The sequence below is a fragment of the Ailuropoda melanoleuca genome, chromosome X, assembly GCF_002007445.2.
Source record: "Ailuropoda melanoleuca isolate Jingjing chromosome X, ASM200744v2, whole genome shotgun sequence".
NCBI classification, from domain to species: Eukaryota; Metazoa; Chordata; class Mammalia; order Carnivora; family Ursidae; genus Ailuropoda; species Ailuropoda melanoleuca.
The window spans coordinates 100,344,973-100,363,678 of NC_048238.1; the positions used below are offsets into that span (position 1 = coordinate 100,344,973).

The window sequence follows — 18,706 nt, forward strand, 5'->3', positions numbered from 1 at the left end:
GTGCTTTACTTGGCCTTAATCTTTTGGCAGCTATAATTTGAACTTGATTCATTAATAAGTTAAATTATCCAAGGCACACCAATTGCACTTCGTTACAAAGTAGAGAGAGAAAAAATAAAATTTTCAAGTCCAAAAATATTCTTTTTTTAAAAGATTTTATTTTTAAGTCATCTCTACACCCAATGTGGGGCTCAAACTCACAACCCTGAGATCAAGAGTCACGTGCTTCCCCAACTGAGCCGGCCAGGCGCCCCAAGTCCAAAAGTATTCTGAGATGAGGATTTTTCTAGCACAGTATCTTACACATTGATTACATGAATTTAAAAAAGAGTACCATAGCTAACAATCTTTAAAATGAAAGAATTATGTGGCATCGAATCTGTGCACATGCAAAGGAGTTAACCTGAAAACAATATCCACATCACTTGGGCTTAAACGTCTTCTGAGCAGTATTTTTAGTAAATGGGCCATTTCATAGAGTAGCTTCATGGAATTAGGAGCCGTCTCTGACACAGGCCTTTCCAAGGAAGGCAGCACCCATTCTTTCTTAGTTTTTGACTTGACAAAGTGAGGCTAAGAGAGCAGCTCCTTCCAACCTGTTTTGCTTTTTGGTTTTGGGGATATTCTGGGGGGGGCGGCTGGTAGGGGTGATAGGATCTAGAACGCACTGTATTGCTCTTTTGTATGTTTTCTTTAGTAGCACAAGTCAGGGAATGATGGCGAGAAGAGAGAGCTTATGGGGTTTTCTACATTCCCGTCTGCGAGGATTAAAGTAATCTACAATACTGCATACATATTTGCTCCATTTTCTGACACCGGAGCTGGGAACACGCTGACTCAAGACCTGGCAGAAAACATTTAAACCCAAACTGGCTTCCTCTGATTTTCTGCTTACATCGGAACAACGGCCTCGCCCATCCTCAGATAGAATTCATGAGAGAAACTACCGTACACATATGTGTTACGGTCACTGTATTATTAAGAGAAAGAATATTCTGTTACTTTTTTAAAGAAAGCATCCCAGAGTTGACGCTCCGCAGCTTTGTGGCTCTCCGCGCCACTACTCCCTTCCCCCGACGTTAGAACTGCCAAACTGAATGTGTTCCTCTGAAGGGCACCACGAAGCAGTCCACTCCCAAGCGGCACTCCCACCCTCCGGGCTGCTGACTTCAGGAAATTGTAGGTATACCCTCAACGGTCCTAACCCACCCCACAGTAATCTACTGCACACTACGTCTTCTATCAGTTACTTTTACTCTAACGCAAACTCATTTAGTTTTACGCGGCGCTCCCTTGCTCCGTTATGCTGATTTGGTATCCTTAACACGTGTTCCGGCAGCCCACGAAAATATATTCCCCAGATGTTATCAAGTAGTTTCATCTGTGTAAAGTTTATTCCCTAGATCTGCCAAGGTGGAATCTAAGCTGATTTTTAAAGTATATCTGACTCTCCTTTCTTCTCTGATTTTATCTCCCATGCTTAGATTGAAAACACAGTGGTGAAGTTCAAGTAAAGATAAAACTGGTCGATGTACAGAGACTGAAATGATGGACCATTTGTCCCATCAACTTCAGTGGGAGCGCCACGTATAGCTCAGACCAGTTCTTGCAGACAGAAGCGCTTACTACTGAATGTCCGTGATAGGACAGGTTTCAAATCTTTTGGCAGTGAAATCTACCTAATGACCTCAAGGACACGGACAGAAGATTGCCCCCACGTGCCTGCCTACTGCGTCAGTAATACTGCCCCGAGAGTTTTTATTTATTTATTTGAATACGCCATCACCAACCATTAAGGGCCTTTCTTCTTCTTCATTGTCATCGTAAGAAGTGTAGAAATAGTTGCTTGACCATTCCGTGGGGTCTTCAGAGATTTCTGCAGGTGAGGACATCTGGGTCCAAACTATAAGAAAAACATGGAAGGGAGTGGTTATTTAATGGTGCTGGTCCAACACAGGGAGAGAAGTAAAATTAACTGTAATAATCAAGGCTGTCACCTTCAATGGTCCAAGAAGAATATCTTTATATAATAAAACCTCTGAGTAGCCTGTACTATTTTAGAATTTCTGATATTTCAGAAAGGGCCTGGAATGTCATATGCTCCTTTTACTTTTTAGGATGGTTTCGAGTTGGAGTTGGTGGGGCAGTTATTAAAAATAGTAAGTTAAACAATATTCCAGAGAATATTTATGCTTTCTTACATAAAATAATCACTTCCCTAAATTTTTTCTAGGATATTTTTATTGGTCCTACTCAAATAGCACTTAGAACATCCTACCTAGTAATATTTTTGACTTGTCTTATCTCTCTTATTAGGCCGAGACCATTGTATGTTCTCTAAGAGCCTTATGTGTAAGAGGAGCTTAATTCATAAAATATATTGAATTGGTACAGATTAAGCAATCTAACATAGGCAGAGAATTAACAGAATCTCATCTTGGCCACACTAAACTATTCCTGTTGTCTTGGAAAAGTCATGTCAAGTTTTTCTGACTTGGTTTCCTCATCTGTCGAATGAAGGGACTGGTACCAGGCTCTCTTCTGACTGCTCAGGGGGCCACCGCACAGATGACCTGAGGGAAGTGCCTTTCAGTTGAACAAGATTGTCATTACTTGTTTCTCTTCAACTAGTAGAGAACCTGGGCTGTGCAGGTGATCCTGCCGGGTGCCTCTACGGCACCTTGCACTTCCCCGTTGTAACACTTATCACATTTAATTTTAAATTGCTTGTTGAATTCTCTTTCTACCCTCCTGGCTTTGTAGGGATGGCAGCTGAGTGTCTCTTAATTAGACTGTATGCGAAAGCTCTGCACAGTTCCTGGCACCTGGGCTGTGTTCTATTTGTTGAATTAAACACCTTGTTTGAAATCAGCTTGAATGATATAAGGTGCAAAAGAAAAACAAATGCTCCAGCTGTAAGTGACTCCTCTCTATTTGGGACAGCTATGGTGCATGTGTCTTACTCATCTCTGTACTACGCAGCAGGGGTTCCCACACTTGAGCATGCATCAGAAAGAATCACGTGGAAAACATGTGAACTCACAAATGGCTGGGTCTCACTCCCAGAGCTTCTTTCTCAGAAGGTCTGGGGCAGACCCAGAGAATCTGCCTTCCTTACAAGTTCCCTTGTGATGCCCACGCTACTGGACAAGCACCCACCTGCAGTGCCCACCAGGGTATCTGGTGCGTGGAAAACCAAAGGGCTTTATAAAAATGGCTGAACTCTGGTTTCTTTATACAAAGGTAAGAGAGGTAGGTTTTCCGACCTCACAATGGCAGAAAACAACGTGCAGAGCCATGAGCCGAGCCTCGCTAGGGCGGCGACGCATACCTGTGTTAGCTTCAGCCGGGACCGACGCGACTGCCTCCCGGACGTCTGCCATAGCGCCACTGCGTTCCGGTTCCGCTTCCTCGGCACCCAGGAAAGATCCGTGCTGCCTTCTGAGATAGAAAAGGTGTAAAAATAAGTCTTTTATCCGGTTTAAGAATAACAAGACACTAAAGATGGTATTTTTTTCCCACTGATACCGTGTGTTAAGAACGTCCTCTGAGAATCATTCAAGCCTGAGCTGATTTCCCCCTTAATTTACATCTCTAGAATGATAGTTCACAATATAACAAAAGCTTAAATTCTAGGATTCAAGCCAGCAAGGTCTCTCTCTAATATGCAAGGAAAAAATGACTGCCTTCTGGACCCACAGCAGGTATATTGTTTAAAATTCCTATTGTGTGCTGTATTATATACTTGAAACCTGCTAAGAGCTAGATCTTAAGTGGTCTCACCAGACACACACACAAGGATGGTTGGGATTAATAATTCACAATGCATATGTATATCAAATCAAGTTTTACTCTTTAAATATATACAAATTTTAAGTGTCAACTCTAATTCAATACAGTTGGAAAAATGTAAACAAAAAAATCCCATAAAAAGAGGAATTTATTGGTTCGTGTAACTGAAAATCTAAGGATTAAGGCTGAACACATAGAGATCCAGATGCTTAAATAATGTCATCAGAAATCTATTTCATCATTGTTCTCCCTCTGTGTAGGTTCCCATCCCTGCTGCCCTGTTTTCCCCAGTCACATGTGGAAGGAGAAAAAGCTCAGAGGCTTAAATAGAACTTTTCATTTCAAAGGACAAAACCTCCTTCCTGATAGCTCCGATAAAAGTTGTGGAGATGCCCATCATGGCCTAGGTTGGTCTACATGTCCATTCCTGAACTAGGAGAAGATAATAGTCTGATTGGTCGGGGCGCCTGGGTGGCTCAGTCGTTAAGTGTCTGCCTTTGGCTCAGGGCCTGATCCCGGTGTTCTGGGATCGAGCCCTGCATTGGGCTCCCTGCTCCGCTGTGAGCCTGCTTCTTCCTCTCCCACTCCCCCTGTTTGTGTTCCCTCTCTTGCTGGCTGTCTCTCTGTCAAATAAATAAATAAAATCTTTAAAAAAAAATAGTATGATTGATCATCTGAGCCATATGGGCTGAAGAACAGAAGAGATTCTTGAAGGGAAAGTCAGAAAGCTATATATATATATATAAAAAATCCCTGTTGCTTGCTGTATGATCTTTTAACCTCAGTGAATTAGGTAAGGTGTATATAAATGATGCTGAAACTTAATCTGATTAATACTATTGGACTGCAGCACCTACTGTAAAGTCCATTACTATATGAAATCTAAAGACTTTCCTTCCGTAATTTATGACAAAAAATTGAGTATTGTGACTCTAGAAGATAGACTTCCACTGTGACTTTTAAATGATCTTCCTAGAGCCTCAGATGAACCAGCACACTTTGATCCTGATTTTTAGCTACCTCTGAAAGATAATATGCAGCAAGGAGAAAAAGAGCATTTTTATTTTATTTTAAATTTTTTAGAAGATTTTACTTATTTAAGCGAGAGAGAGAGAACACAAGCTGGGGGTAGGAGCAGCGAGAGAGGGAGAAGCAGACTCCTTGCTGAGCAGGGAACCTGATGCAGGGCTCAATCCCAAGACCCCAGGATCATGACCTGAGCCAAAGGCAGACACTTAACTGACTGAGCCACCTAGGTACCCCTTTAATTTTTTTTTAAAGAAAGAGAATTTGGGGGGGCACCTGGGTAGCTCAGATGGTTAAGCATCTGATTCTTGATTTCGGCTCAGGTCATGATCTCAGGGTTGTGAGATTGAGCCCCGTGTCAGGCTCTGCATTCAGTGTGGAGTCTGCTTAAGGCTCTCTCTCCCTCACTCCCTCTCCCTCTCTCCCACCCCCTCCTTCTTCCTACCTCTCTCCCTCTCAGAAAAAAAATATTTAAAAAATTATTTTTAAGAAACCATTCAGTGATCCCTGTATCACGCAGATGCTACATGGTGAATTTCTGTACAAAGGCTGTGCAATCAGTGTGGGGATTCTTTCCACATACATGCACTTGTTCCATGGGCAACTCCGCCTTTTAGGATTCCTAGAGGCAGAATATGAAGACATCTCTAAACCAGCAGCAGTGCTATCCTTTAGGACTGCTACCTTCCTCAAAGACTTCATGGTTGCATGCAGGCACAGTGCCCTCCCAGGATCCATCCCTCCTCTCTGACCACATAGAAAGAGAGGCCAAGTTGCCAGCCAGCAGTCTCCATCCACTGTGGGGCCAGCAGTGACTGCCAGTACTTCATCATTCTTACCACTCTCTTTCTCCAATCAGATGGAAGGTGACCAAAAATATTTTGAAGAGAAAACCATGAGTGCAGCCACTTTTCACCTACACGCCCCTCCCTCCCAGGATACACCAAGAACAAAGCATTTGTGATCATGTTTAAAAATTAGCCCGGGGCCCCTGGGTGGCACAGCAGTTAAGCGTCTGCCTTCGGCTCAGGGCGTGATCCTGGTGTTATGGGATCGAGCCCTACATCAGGCTCCTCCGCTATGAGCCTGCTTCTTCCTCTCCCACGCCCCCTGCTTGTGTTCCCTCTCTCGCTGGCTGTCTCTATCTCTGTCAAATAAATAAATAAAATCTTTAAAAAAAATTAGCCCAAACTCTCATATTATTTTTAACATCAAGGGGAACAATGGAATAATGATTAAGGACTACCAGGCTCCAGGTGTAAGGATAGAGCTGAGAAGATGATGCATTTAAGGAATCTGATGAGTTACTGCTAAAAGGGAGGGTAATCTGTGTCTGAACTACTTGCTAAGGACGCTGTCTCCTGTACATACGGGAAGCAGAAGATTGCAGGCGTGATATTTCTTAAAGAATAATCACTTACTCATCATTCCGCTGAGAAGAAAGCTGATCCTGTTCTGTTAATGGATTATGCTGCTTTCGTTTTTTAACTGTGAAATAAAACAAAGCTTATGGAAGCATCACTGAGAAGCCATGCTTCTTCCTTGGAAATCAACATCCTTCACGTGAGCAAGTGCACGCACGCACACACACATACACACCATTCCCATTAGAGTTAACCTTAGCGGACTTGAAATAACCAGAGGAAAGCCCGGTCTGGATTTCAAATATGGAAAAGGACTAGACTGTGTAATATTTTATCAGGAAATTCAAGCTCATGACTATAACCATCACCATGCCAGCACTACCAAGCACTGATTCCTTGAGGCCTTCGGTAGAGTTGACTCACGAGAAGGACTTAGAATTAATTTAACAGTTTGTTCGCTGTTTTACTTTGCAACTGCTTTGCAAGCACCAGAGTTCACTTTCTGGTGTAAAGTTCATTCTCCAAAATAGTTTAAACAACCCCTCGAATCTTGATCTTCTTCAAATTAGTTTAACAAACACTTTTGTTATAGTCTAAAGTAAATATCAGCCCCATTCCCTGTACCAATCAATTATCACAAAACCCGAGTTAACGAGCTATCACTGTACTTATTCTGAGGTTACCTGTCATAAGTTCCTGTTGCTTCAGCAAAATACTTCTTATTTCTTTTAACCATGTCATCTTCACATCTACGTTTGGAGCCTAAGGATTTTAAAGGGGGGAGGGAGAAGAGGACATGTTTCCTTTGAAAAAGAACCTTTATAATAAAACAAACATCACTACATATATCAAGCATGACCTATATCTTAAACCACCATATTCAAACTCTACCATTTTGCTTTTTAAAACTCCTAAGAAGCAAGTAAGTAGCCATCAGTTAGATGAAATAATAGTCAAAACCATTTTGAGACTGCCCTTAAAAAATAATGTTCAGAGAAAAAGTGAAATATAATCTAACTTCTTTTTTCTTTGTAGAAGGGTTTTTATATTTTGTATTTATTTTATTGGGGGGGTCTTTTTAAAACTATAAATGCTTTTATGTTTAATTTTGGTAAAATAAAACAAGTTCTCCTGTTTCCGAAAAGATAATGTGCTGCAATCTTGATAACTTACAAGTTTGTAGAAGGATAGCAAGAAGTCTTCTATCTAAATCAAGCCAAGAAAATGTATTTCTATGGATTCTAATCACCTAATACAGAATTAAAACAAAGAAAAAACACTGAGCATTTTTGACAGAGAGCAGCACATTTGCCTGTCACAAGTCAGGATACCAATACTTATTGAGATGACAGCATCCCTCTTGAAATTTTCTCATTCCTCTCCCCCTCCCTGAAACAGATTGGACCTCACAGCCCATCAGGCCAGGACTTTAAGCATATTTTTATTTTTTGCATCGTGATAAGTGTACTCTTAAGCATATTTTTTGGAGACAATGATCAAATATGAACTGTCCCATCCCTGTGTTCTGCAATCAGAATGCCAAGCACAAGAGGAACTCAGAACCATTCTCAGTCGGTAACTCTAGAAACCTGACGGGGACAGAGAAGCACCTGCCATGTTCTTGGCGATCAGTTAGAGTCGGTAAGTATCCTGGTGTAGTTGTAAAACTGTGTAACTGCATCACAAAGAATATTAAATAATCGTTAAGTGACCTAGATGAAAGGAATGAGAACTTTTATAATGTACCCAACATTGTTTTTGTTTGCAAATTCAGACTTTTGTGTCTTAATGGAGGTAATGGTTTCTAGAATAATATTTCAATGACCAACCTGGACAATATAAACTTCTTCCTTGCCAGCATACCAGATTTCAAACTTGCGGTTATCTCCTTTTACGTATTCGGTGACACCAACTTCATCCATCTATAATATTTTGGTCAAAATTGTCATGAGCGTTTTACTTGGAATATGAAATTACATTAAATCTACCCCCATCATCTTCTAAGTGAACCAGAATGTCTCATTTGGCAAAATACACATTTTATATTCAAGAATATGAAATGACAAATACAATCACAGCCCTGACTATTTAAACATTTTCGCTGAACCATGCACTTATAGCATAGATTACATGTTCCGTTCCACTGATTGAAACAAATGCCATAAATCTGAACATCCAACTAGTCCCCCAAGACTGAATCCTACTATAAATTAACTGCGCACGATTAAAACAAATTATCGTGTCAAACACAGGACTAAAAGTAATTAAACATCAATAAAAGAGCTCATCTAAAATTAAGTTAAATGGTTAATTTTAAAAATCATTTGTCAGATAAGTTTATCTTACAGATCATTATTTATCTGTATAGAAGTTTTATAAGTGATAAACATCCAATTTATGGAGTGAGGGAAAACCAGCTGGGTACGCAAGGCTCTCCTCTATTTCTACCAACCTCTCAGCTTCTCTAGAAAACAAATGATCTCTCATAGGAAAGTGAGATCTTCTTGTAGCCAGTGAAATTTTTATAGGCAATATCCCTTCCTTATCATGATTTTTCTTCTGCGTGTGATTGTGCAGAGCACAAACTCTTCCATTTTCTTTCATCCTGTGCCTCCTCTTTTTGTTCAATTCCAGTCGAATTATCTAAAGGAATATCTCACTCTCTGTTCCGTTTACAAGTCCCCCACACGGCCCTAACAAGAGCTGATAAGCATTGAAAGTACTGCTAGTGAGATCACATACCAAAGGGAAAGAAAAGGGGTTGTGCTTAGAAATGAAATACGACCTATACATACAAGAGTCTCTGAATGCAGTCAGCAGTGACTTCCAGAACCTCCAAAAATATCTTCATATTCCTACTCAATCGCTCTAGCTAAACCTACTTTTGCTCACGCATCAGGATTTAAGATAAATAATAATCTCATGTTCAATCTCTATTTCAATTGCATTTCAACACATAATGTCTCTGGATAGCGTAAGCTGCATAGGATGCGGGGCTCTGGAGTCTGAGAGGCCTGCATTGGAACTTCATCACCGACCATTACGAGCTCTGTGTTCTGGTGCAAAGTGCTTAACCTTTCTGAACTACAGTTTTCTCAATTATAAAATGGGAAGAATATCTACTTCACAGAGTTGATTAAGGGATTACATAGCTTGCATTAAATGTCTAGATCATATAATGAGGTTTTTTTAAGTATATGAGTTTGCTTTCTAAACTTTCCCTTATTTGAATTGCAAAATAGTTTTGTGATTTTTCATTGTATACATATAGCACATCGTTATAGATTAAATGAGCTTTTTGGGGGGCGCCTGGGTGGCTCAGTCGTTAAGCGTCAGCCTTCGGCCCAGGGCGTGATTCCAGAGTCCTGGGATCGAGCCCCACATGGGGCTCCCTGCTCGGGCTCCCTGCTCCGCTGGGAGCCTGCTTCTTCCTCTCCCACTCCCCATGCTTGTGTTCCTTCTCTCGCTGGCTGTCTCTCTCTCTGCCAAATAAATAAATAAAATCTTAAAAAACATTTTTTTTTAAATGAGCTTTTTTGAGTTACCCTGGAAATCTAACCATAATGTCTATCAGGCAATATTGTCCTGAGTTCCAAACAATTCACTTACTTCTTCCACTGGAATACAATCCAATTGTATTTTGGGGCTGTATATATTTTCTCAAATAACAAACTATAAAGGTTTTATTGAAAGGCTTGTAAATGTTATTAAATGTTATTATACCATGAATTGTTCACTATACCATGAAATTCACTCAGTTTTAGAATCTAGAGGCAGTTAAAGGTCCAACTATATGAGTATAGTTACATAATATAGAATATAATACATATTAGAATATAATAAAATAACAAGATAACAAGGTTGATTCTATAGTCACATCCTAATTGTGGCCTCTGCCTTATCTTTCACATTTTCATTGATATTCCTGATAGCTATGAATATAAATGCTTTCTCATAAAGCATTTGATCTGAAGACATCACAGTGTGTCAAGGGTTGAGGGCTGCAACTTTTAAACCTAAGTTTTTGTCCTCAAGGTAGTGTAAAGATGTCAAACACCTTGTTAAAAGTCACCTGGTGGGTCACGAACTCTGCAATTATGACCAACAACTACCAATCTTAAGACTTGTATTTATATCTCTGGAATAGAGTTTATTTACTTCTTCGGTTAGTATAATTTTAAAAATTGATCTTGAATTACATTAACAAAAAATACAGCTAAACTTATGTGCTACGAAGCAGTTAGAAGCAAGATACTGGGTATACACCAGTAACGTGGCTGTATCTTAAGAACAGTTTCTGAGACAAGAGTAGAAAGAGAAAGAGGACTATAACGGAATACAATTTATGAAAATTAAACTGGATGTGCACAGAACATGAATATGCATTTAACAAAAACACACAAGCTGAAGGACATACAGCAAATAAATCAGAATGGTTGCTAAAGGGGTAGAGAGGAAGTTAAGTGTGGAGAATAAGGAATGAAGGAAGGAATAAAAGAAGAAATGCATAAAACACAAGGCCTTCCAGCATGGTGCAGTAATGAAGCATGGACTCTAGAACCATCTGCCTGCGTTTGAATCTGCGCTGCGGAACTGACTAGCTATGTGCTCTTGGACAAATTACTCACTTCTCTGGAACTTGGTTTTCCCATCTTCAAAATGGGGTTAATAATCGTTCCTACTTCCTATAAAGTTGCTGTGTGCGTTACATGAGCTAGCATTGTTATTTATAAACACTTAGGACAGTTTCTAGCAAATAGTGAGCACTGCGTGTATGTTTATTAACTTTAGAAAAAGGATGATGATAATAAATGCATGAAGTGAGGAATGTGAAGAACTCAAATCTCGGCATCTGACCGTGACCTTAGGGCCCTTCCTTGGCATGGAAGTGGCCGGCTCCAGATATAGCACGCAACCATCAGGCCATGGGGTTCTAGCCTCATAGGATGACGTCAAGACAAGAGTCCGCTAAAAGGGACAGGGAAGCGGCTCAGCGGCGGAGAGCAGTCTGCATCCATCCTCTCTAACCAAGGAGAAAACTCTGAAACCAGTAAGCCTAATGGTTATGTCACACGCTGACTAGTACTGCTGGCCAGGACTTAATCCTGGAATCTCACAGTAAAGGAAGCAAGAGGGTAAGCAAAGCGAGGCTTAAGAAATCGCCAAACTTCCATCTTTCCCTGTCAGCAGGATCACCATTTTCCTAGTACACCTGGCGTAAATCTTTGCAGGGATCACTGAATAATCTTTTTTATTAAAAATGCTGGACATGGGGCACCTGGGTCCCTCAGGTCATGATCTCGGGGTCCTGGGATCGAGTCCCATGTCAGGCTCCCTGCTCAGCGTGGAGTCTGCGTCTCCCTCTCCCTTTGCTACCCCCTCTCCCTGCCGTTCGTGCTCACTTGCTCTCTGTCGAGTAAATAAAATCTTTAAAAAAAAAATGCAATGCATTATTGGGAAACCAAAGAAAAATCAGACTGATTTTCGTTCTTTCAACTGTCAGATATTATTTCTTTCCTGTATCTAGTAAGTCACCAAGCCCATCTGTCCAACTTACACCGAAATGTTTCTTGCAGCTATCCCACCGTTTCCACGGTAACCATTATAGTTTGAATTCTCATGACTTGGTTCCCTCATAGCAGTCCCTCCTTACTCTAATGTACTTTAGAAACATTCTGTTGCCCATCATTGTGACAAATTAAAGGTAAAAAAAAAATCAATACACACCGGAGATCCTACATCAGGCATCAACTAGGTCACTCCACAAATACAGAGTTAACCAAATGCATTTGGGTCCAACATGCCTATGGAGATCAACTATCTTCCCCAGAAATAGATACATAGACAGCAAGAGATCTAAACCCTGGCTGAGGTCAACTAAAAAATCTTGGTTCTCGGTCAATGTTTATTAGAGACATTAAATGGAACCAATGGAGATTTTGGGGACTTGAGGGTAGGTTGTTAATAGCAAAGGAGCAACTGGGCATTTGTTGTGAAAACAGCAAGTTTTAAGGGAACATGACAGCAGGGCAAGTCGACAGTAGGAACAAGTCCGAGGCATAAGTCTGGGCAGGAATTGTGTTATGAACAGCATGGGACCACTGAGCTTCAGGGGAGAATCAAAAGCAGGGCCTGCTTCTCTGGCAGACTCCTGACACAAACTCGTCAGGACGCATTGCTTGTCCTCTTTATCATCGCTGCTGAAAACGTCATCAATTCTCCAACGGCTGCCAACAACGAAAGAACATGTTCATAACAAATGACTCAAGTAATGGTGGTTGGGGAATCGAGGTAATACTTTTCTCTATTTTCCAATTTTCCTATAACCAATATTATATGGCTTTCACACTTTATTTTTATTTTTTATTTTTTTTAAAGATTTTTATTTATTTATTTGACAGAGATAGAGACAGCCAGCAAGAGAGGGAACACAAGCAGGAGGAGTGGGAGAGGAAGAAGCAGGCTCATAGCGGAGGAGCCTGATGTGGGGCTTGATCCCATAACGCCGGGATCACGTCCTGAGCCGAAGGCAGATGCTTAACTGCTGTGCCACCCAGGCGCCCCTTACACTTTATTTTTTAAAAGATTTTATTTTTAAGTAATCTCTATACCCAACGTGGGGCTTGAACTCACAACCGCGAGATCAAGAGTCACGCTTAACTGACGGAGCCAGCCAGGCACCCCTGGATTTTACAATTTAAAACTTGAAAGATCATATTAACTAAGTATAAAAAATATCAAATTCGCCAACTACAGGCTTGTATGAGTTGGAAGTTCCTCTTGTCAAATGTCAAAGCCAGCTGGGAGTATCACTGGATTGCCTGTGACTCCCTCAAACAACGCTGACCTCATCTTAATATCAGACTAGCATTAGGACAAAAGGATAGTTGTTTGGGTTAGAGGAGAGAAGTCATAGGAAAGAAGATGTGGGCAGGATTCAGCTGTAGGTGGCTTTGGACACCCAGGAGGGGAAGGGCTAAGGAATGAAGGAGGGATACAAAAAGAAAGGTGGGAATGTGCTAAGCACAAAAGTTACCTACTTTTAAATTGCACAGTAAAGGCTCCCTGCTACCAAGACCATCAACGCTACCCAGTACCATTGGTAAGAGAGTGCTCATGGGAGAACCTGGCTCACTTCCCATACCTTCATACCATGCTCTGCAGGACCCTAGGGAGCCGCCTCGGGGACTGCCTGGGATGGCAATGAGAGAGGAAAGGAAGCAGATAAGGCTCTGCTCTCCCTCACTCTTATTTCAAAAGTTCTGTGTTAGCTGATTTCAACACAAGACCTCTCCTTAAGCTTTTGTGGGCTCAAGGTAGAGGAAGCAGGTGAAGGATGTTCAAGGGTACTCATTTCCAGTTATAAAATAAAGAAGTCCTGGAGATGGAATGTACAGCATAGTGACGTTACGAACAATACTCTATTGCATATTCGAAAGTTGCTAAGAGAATAGATCTTAAAAAGCTCTTATCCCAAGAAAAAAAATTGTAACTACGTGTGGTGATGGATGTTAACTAGACTTACTGTGGTGATGGTTTTGCAATATATGCAAATATCACATCATTATGTGGTACACCTGAAATGAACACACTGTTGTATGTCAGTGATCCCTGAATAAAAAGATTTCATTTAAAAAAAAAGGGGGGGGTGCAGAGAAAGACAATTATCATATGGTTTCACTCATTTATGGAACATAAGAAATAGGAAGATGGGTAGGAAGGAAGGGAAGAATGAAGGGGGGGTAAACAGAGGGGGGAATGAACCACGAGAGACTTATATATATAATATGTTACACAATTTAAAGTGTCTTACTTTCAAACAGTGCTTAAAACTGTATGACGGGTATCTATCAGAGCCTTCTCCACTTTCAACACGCCTCTTACAAAAAACGATGGCTTTTTCGTATAAGAAGAGATGCCGCTGCATTGGTTTGAATCTAGCAAAATCCTTCATTTTTGTAGCGCCTTTCCTGTGCCCGATCCAAACACTGAACGCGCCCTGCATGATCATCTTGCCCAGTTCATTTAAGTTTCCCTACGAAGGAAAATCAACACTCATCAGTATGAGGCACAGCTACGTGCAGAGCTCTGCCATCAACGTGATACTGTTCTGCTTGAGCCACTAAAACCCCGAAACACAATTTGTATGGGTTTAAAAATTGTATTCATCATAACTGTTTACATGAACACATGTCCGGTGTCACACAGGTACAGGATGACGGCGGGAGCAAGAGACAGAAGAAATCGCCTTTTTCCTGGCTTCCTGTCTGCATGCGGACATCTTTCAACTAGGGTAGCTCTCCCCGTCTTCTCAACCCTGGTTGGCGACTGACATCTACCAGTGCGAGCATCCCCACCAGGCAGAGCTTACTCTAAAGACTTGATTTTTTTTCTTCCACATTTATCTTGGACTAGGGCAAGCAGCAATTCTGGGCCACTACATCTCCTTAGAAGACCGCAGCAGTTCCTTCAAGCAGGATATCCCAAGGTCGGAGTTGCGGGTAGACTTCTAGGGACAAGGGGAGGATCACAAATCCATTTGGCTACTGATCTGAAGCTAGTTCTTCATTGAGCACTGTCAATAATAATGCGGACATTTGGATCTCCATTTTTCTGCCCTTTTTATTTCTCACTTGGTTCCAGGAGACAAAGAAGAGATCTTAACATGCTTACCCACAAAACTGCAATGATCATTAAAATTTACTCACAATATAGCCGTTTATTGCAATCTGATGCATAGAGTCATTAACTGACTTCAGTAAATCCAGCATTGTGTCAAGTGCCTCCTTTAATTGTTCAAACCCTTGGCAGTCTTTGCTATATTTCAGTAGCTCCTGTAATTAGAAGTCAAGAATTAAACTTAATATCAGGCAGATATGAATAGCTGGAGAAAATGAATACATTTTTGGCTAACATGCTTTCAAGGAGGAATTCAAAGACAATGTCATTTTTTTGAGTAATATCTTTCATTTGCTATTTGTCACATTAATACTCTATTTTAACAACTATGTCAAAATTTGGGAAGAAATGGAAGAGTGAGTAAACAGTAGCAAGTAAAGGGCACTCAGTGCTCTTGGAGCTGCAGAAAAGCAGCTATTAGGACGCACTAGAGACTGATTTATAAATAATTACACTTTTTTGGCCCTCCACATGCAACAGTTTGTTTTCTTTGTTTTGCACAGACCATAGAACGTTGTGAACGTGTATTATAAAATTATAAAAATATAAGCTCATTGTGCTTATGCTTAATGGGACATTTCAGTAACCCTTTCACAGGACACGAGGGGTGGGCCATCTGGAGTTTTCACTGAGAAGGCACACATGAAATACAGTCACAAAGTCTAAGAAATATTTGGTTAGCTCTTCTTAACGATTGTAAAAGTTCTGCATTCATTACACATATGCATCAATGTAACTTTGTGGATAATTAAATAGCTAAAAAGATCTAGACAGTCTCCATTTACATCTAGGCATCGGGCACTTGAATTGCCCCAGCGAAGCGAGGGAGCATACTGTTAACTCCAGCCTTCCCACACACTGGGCCTCCCTGCTCCTAGTGCTTCCTCGCCAGCCACTTCCTTTTTAATGGCTTTGCCACATCTGACCCACAGAAGTAAGTAAAGAAAGAAACAAACGCTTCACGTAATTACCTTTAACAGTAACTGATATTTAGTGATTCGTTGCACGGGTTTGAGTAAATAGGAATCCAAACCAAGTCTGTGTTTTAATTTTCTTTGACATTCCTGTCATTAAAATATAATTATCAAGAAATTTAAATTAAGACATGCACCTGTGAAAAGGCCAAGTGTTCACTGATTAGGCCCAATGCATGCAGGTTTCTTACATCTTGAGGAAAATCTACCAGGAAAGCCGCTATTATAGACCATATGGAAATTATAAGAGGCCGTAAAGGTTAAAAAAAAAAAACTACTGTGAACATTATCTCAAGGATTTGAGAGGTAGAAAATGCTAAAATTTCAAACACTAATAAGTTTTTATATAAAATGCGCATTGATGTGGAATGTTTAAAAGATGAGAAAACAATGAATCCAGAGAGGAACATGACTAACGAAACAGGACTGAAAAATCTATCTAGGAAAATTAACAAAAGGCTCAGCTCCACAAGCCAAGGCCCAGAAAAGAAACAGGCTGTACCAAATATAAATCAAATTGGGTATGAGAGGGAGTTTTTTTTAATATCACAGGAAAAATACAGACCTCATCAACTGGTGCTATAGTTCATCTGATGACTGGCTCACCGCCACGGTAAACATAAGGGTCATGACTTTGGGTCCTGGGAACGCTGTAGGGTCCGTAACGATGGCAAGATGGGGCCGATTAGGATGAAATGTGCATTTAAAAAGTACGGAACGCAAAGAGAGTAGGAGAGGATATACATGTATAAGATCTGGGACCTGCTTCTGGATCTGGATAAAAACTAAGTTACAATCTAATTTGAGCAGTTAGGGGGCGCTGGGCTGGCTCAGTCAGTGGAGCATACGACTCTTGATCTCAGGATTGTGAGTTTGAGCCCCAAGTTGGGTGTAGAGATTACTTAAAAAAAATCTTTAAAAACAATTCAGTTAGCAACTGATGGTTAAAGATGATGGAATGATACATGCATTTAGCTCTCCTCACTCATAAAGCCCAACTAAAAAGATTTTATTTTTTTTTATTTTTTTAAAGATTTTATTTATTTATTCGACAGAGAGACAGCCAGTGAGAGAGGGAACACAAAGCAGGGGGAGTGGGAGAGGAAGAAGCAGGCTCCTAGCGGAGGAGCCTGATGTGGGGCTCGATCCCAGAATGCTGGGATCACGCCCTGAGCCGAAGGCAGACGCTTAATGACTGCGCCACCCAGGCGCCCCAGCCAACTAAAAAGATTTTTAAAAGTCATTTTTACAAGACAAAACCCAAAGTTACAAAGATGGAGGAGGAAAAAACATCAATCAAATATGGAAACTGAAAGCCAAACTGACAAGTGGTAAGCAAGTGAGCACACTAGAGAAGAGTGAATCTCCGGTTGGCATAGGGAAAAGCCAAGGAACAACTAACTCAGTTTCCCCTTCCCCTCCACAAAGACTCCAGAATTACAGACATCAAGTACGCCTGAAAGAGGGAGATGAAGGTGCGTTTGAAAAAAAATATGGTTGTTGAAAGTCTGTTTAAGAAGTAGACACTGGGCAGGGGAGGATAAAAAAGTAGATACTAACAAGTGTTGGTGAGAATGTGGAGCAATCAGGACCCTTATACACCACCAGTGGGAATGTAAAATGGTGCAGCAACTTTGGAAAACAATCCAACAGTTCTTCAAAAAGAGAGTTACCAAAAAAAAAAAGAGTCACCAAGCGACCTAGCAATTTCATACCCAGGTATATGGCCAAGAGAAATGAAAATATATGTCCACAAAAAAAACTTGTACACAAGAGTTGGAAAAGAACCAAATCACCATCAACTGATGAATGGGTAAATAGAATGTCGGACACCCATACAGTGGAATGAACAACTGATACACGCTACAACATGGATGAACTGCAAAAAATGATGCTACGTGAAATCAGTGAAACACAAAAGATCACATATTTTCGTTCCATTTATATGAAAGTTCAGAACAGGCAAATCTAGAAAGATAGAAAGTAGCTTACTAATTGCAGAAGGCTATAGGGGTTGGAGGAATGTTGCAAGGTGATTACTAAAAGGTATGGGTCGTATTTTTGTGCAGTATGAAATTGTTCTTAAACTGACTGCAGGAATGGTTGCACAACATTGGGGATATAGTAAACCTACTTAATTGCACGTTTGAAAGGGGCGAATTATATGGTATTTTCATTACATCTCAATAAAGCTGTTACCAAAAAAATGAAATGGGCATAAAAGTGTTTTTAAAAGGGAGAGAAAGGGGACACCTGGGTAGCTCAGTCAGTTAAGCATCCAACTGTTGATTTCAATTCAGGTCATGATCTCAGGGTCATGGGATCGAGCCCCACATCAGGCTCTGTGCTCAGTATAGAGTCTTCTGGAGATTCTCTCTCTCTCCCTCGGCACCTCCCCTTGCTCTCACACTCACGCTCCCTCTCTCTCTCAATATATAAATAAATAAATAAATCTTTATAAAATGTTTAAAATGGTAAATTTTTAAAAAAGGAGGGGACAGAAGGCTCTCAGAAAGCCATGTTACAATGCACAACTGGGTGGCTGCCTCTCCCTCTGGATCGCAGAAGAATGGATGTTTATCTGAAAAGAGTAGAAGGGAAGGCCTTTGAGCTAGGGAATACCAGATCCAACTGAAGACAGCGTACCATACTGAAAGCCAAGAGACTGCTTGGATATTTATGTACCAAGTTAAAGACTCTCAGCCTTTCCCCCCAACTTGGCTACCAGAACACTGACAACCAGATCCTTATTCACCAGGTAACAGACTGGGGAATCTGACCAGCCTGAGAAAGAATTTCTAAAGGAACAGGTGTGGGGATCCCTCTCAGGAAACACCTTGAGACAAATCACTCAACAGTGAGAACCAGGGT

At 40.8% G+C, this 18,706-nt stretch overlaps 1 protein-coding gene across 2 annotated transcripts in view; it reads right to left on the bottom strand.

Moving 5' to 3' along the window:
- Positions 1 to 537: 537 nt before the first annotated feature.
- The window catches only part of MCF2 (MCF.2 cell line derived transforming sequence), a 52,219-nt gene continuing 34,050 nt past the window's right edge, over positions 538 to 18,706 (bottom strand). The window contains exons 18-25 of one of the 2 annotated variants that reach the window (XM_034649902.1): positions 15,833 to 15,925; positions 14,891 to 15,016; positions 13,996 to 14,217; positions 8,012 to 8,104; positions 6,866 to 6,944; positions 6,240 to 6,306; positions 3,332 to 3,441; positions 538 to 1,903 (exon numbers count right to left, since the gene is read on the bottom strand). In XM_034649902.1, the coding sequence (XP_034505793.1) occupies positions 1,767 to 1,903; positions 3,332 to 3,441; positions 6,240 to 6,306; positions 6,866 to 6,944; positions 8,012 to 8,104; positions 13,996 to 14,217; positions 14,891 to 15,016; positions 15,833 to 15,925 (927 nt within the window). In that variant the 3' untranslated portion in view covers positions 538 to 1,766. Of the gene's footprint in view, positions 1,904 to 3,331; positions 3,442 to 6,235; positions 6,307 to 6,865; positions 6,945 to 8,011; positions 8,105 to 13,995; positions 14,218 to 14,890; positions 15,017 to 15,832; positions 15,926 to 18,706 lie in introns of those variants that run through there. The other variant, XM_011226389.2, reaches the window with a different exon arrangement.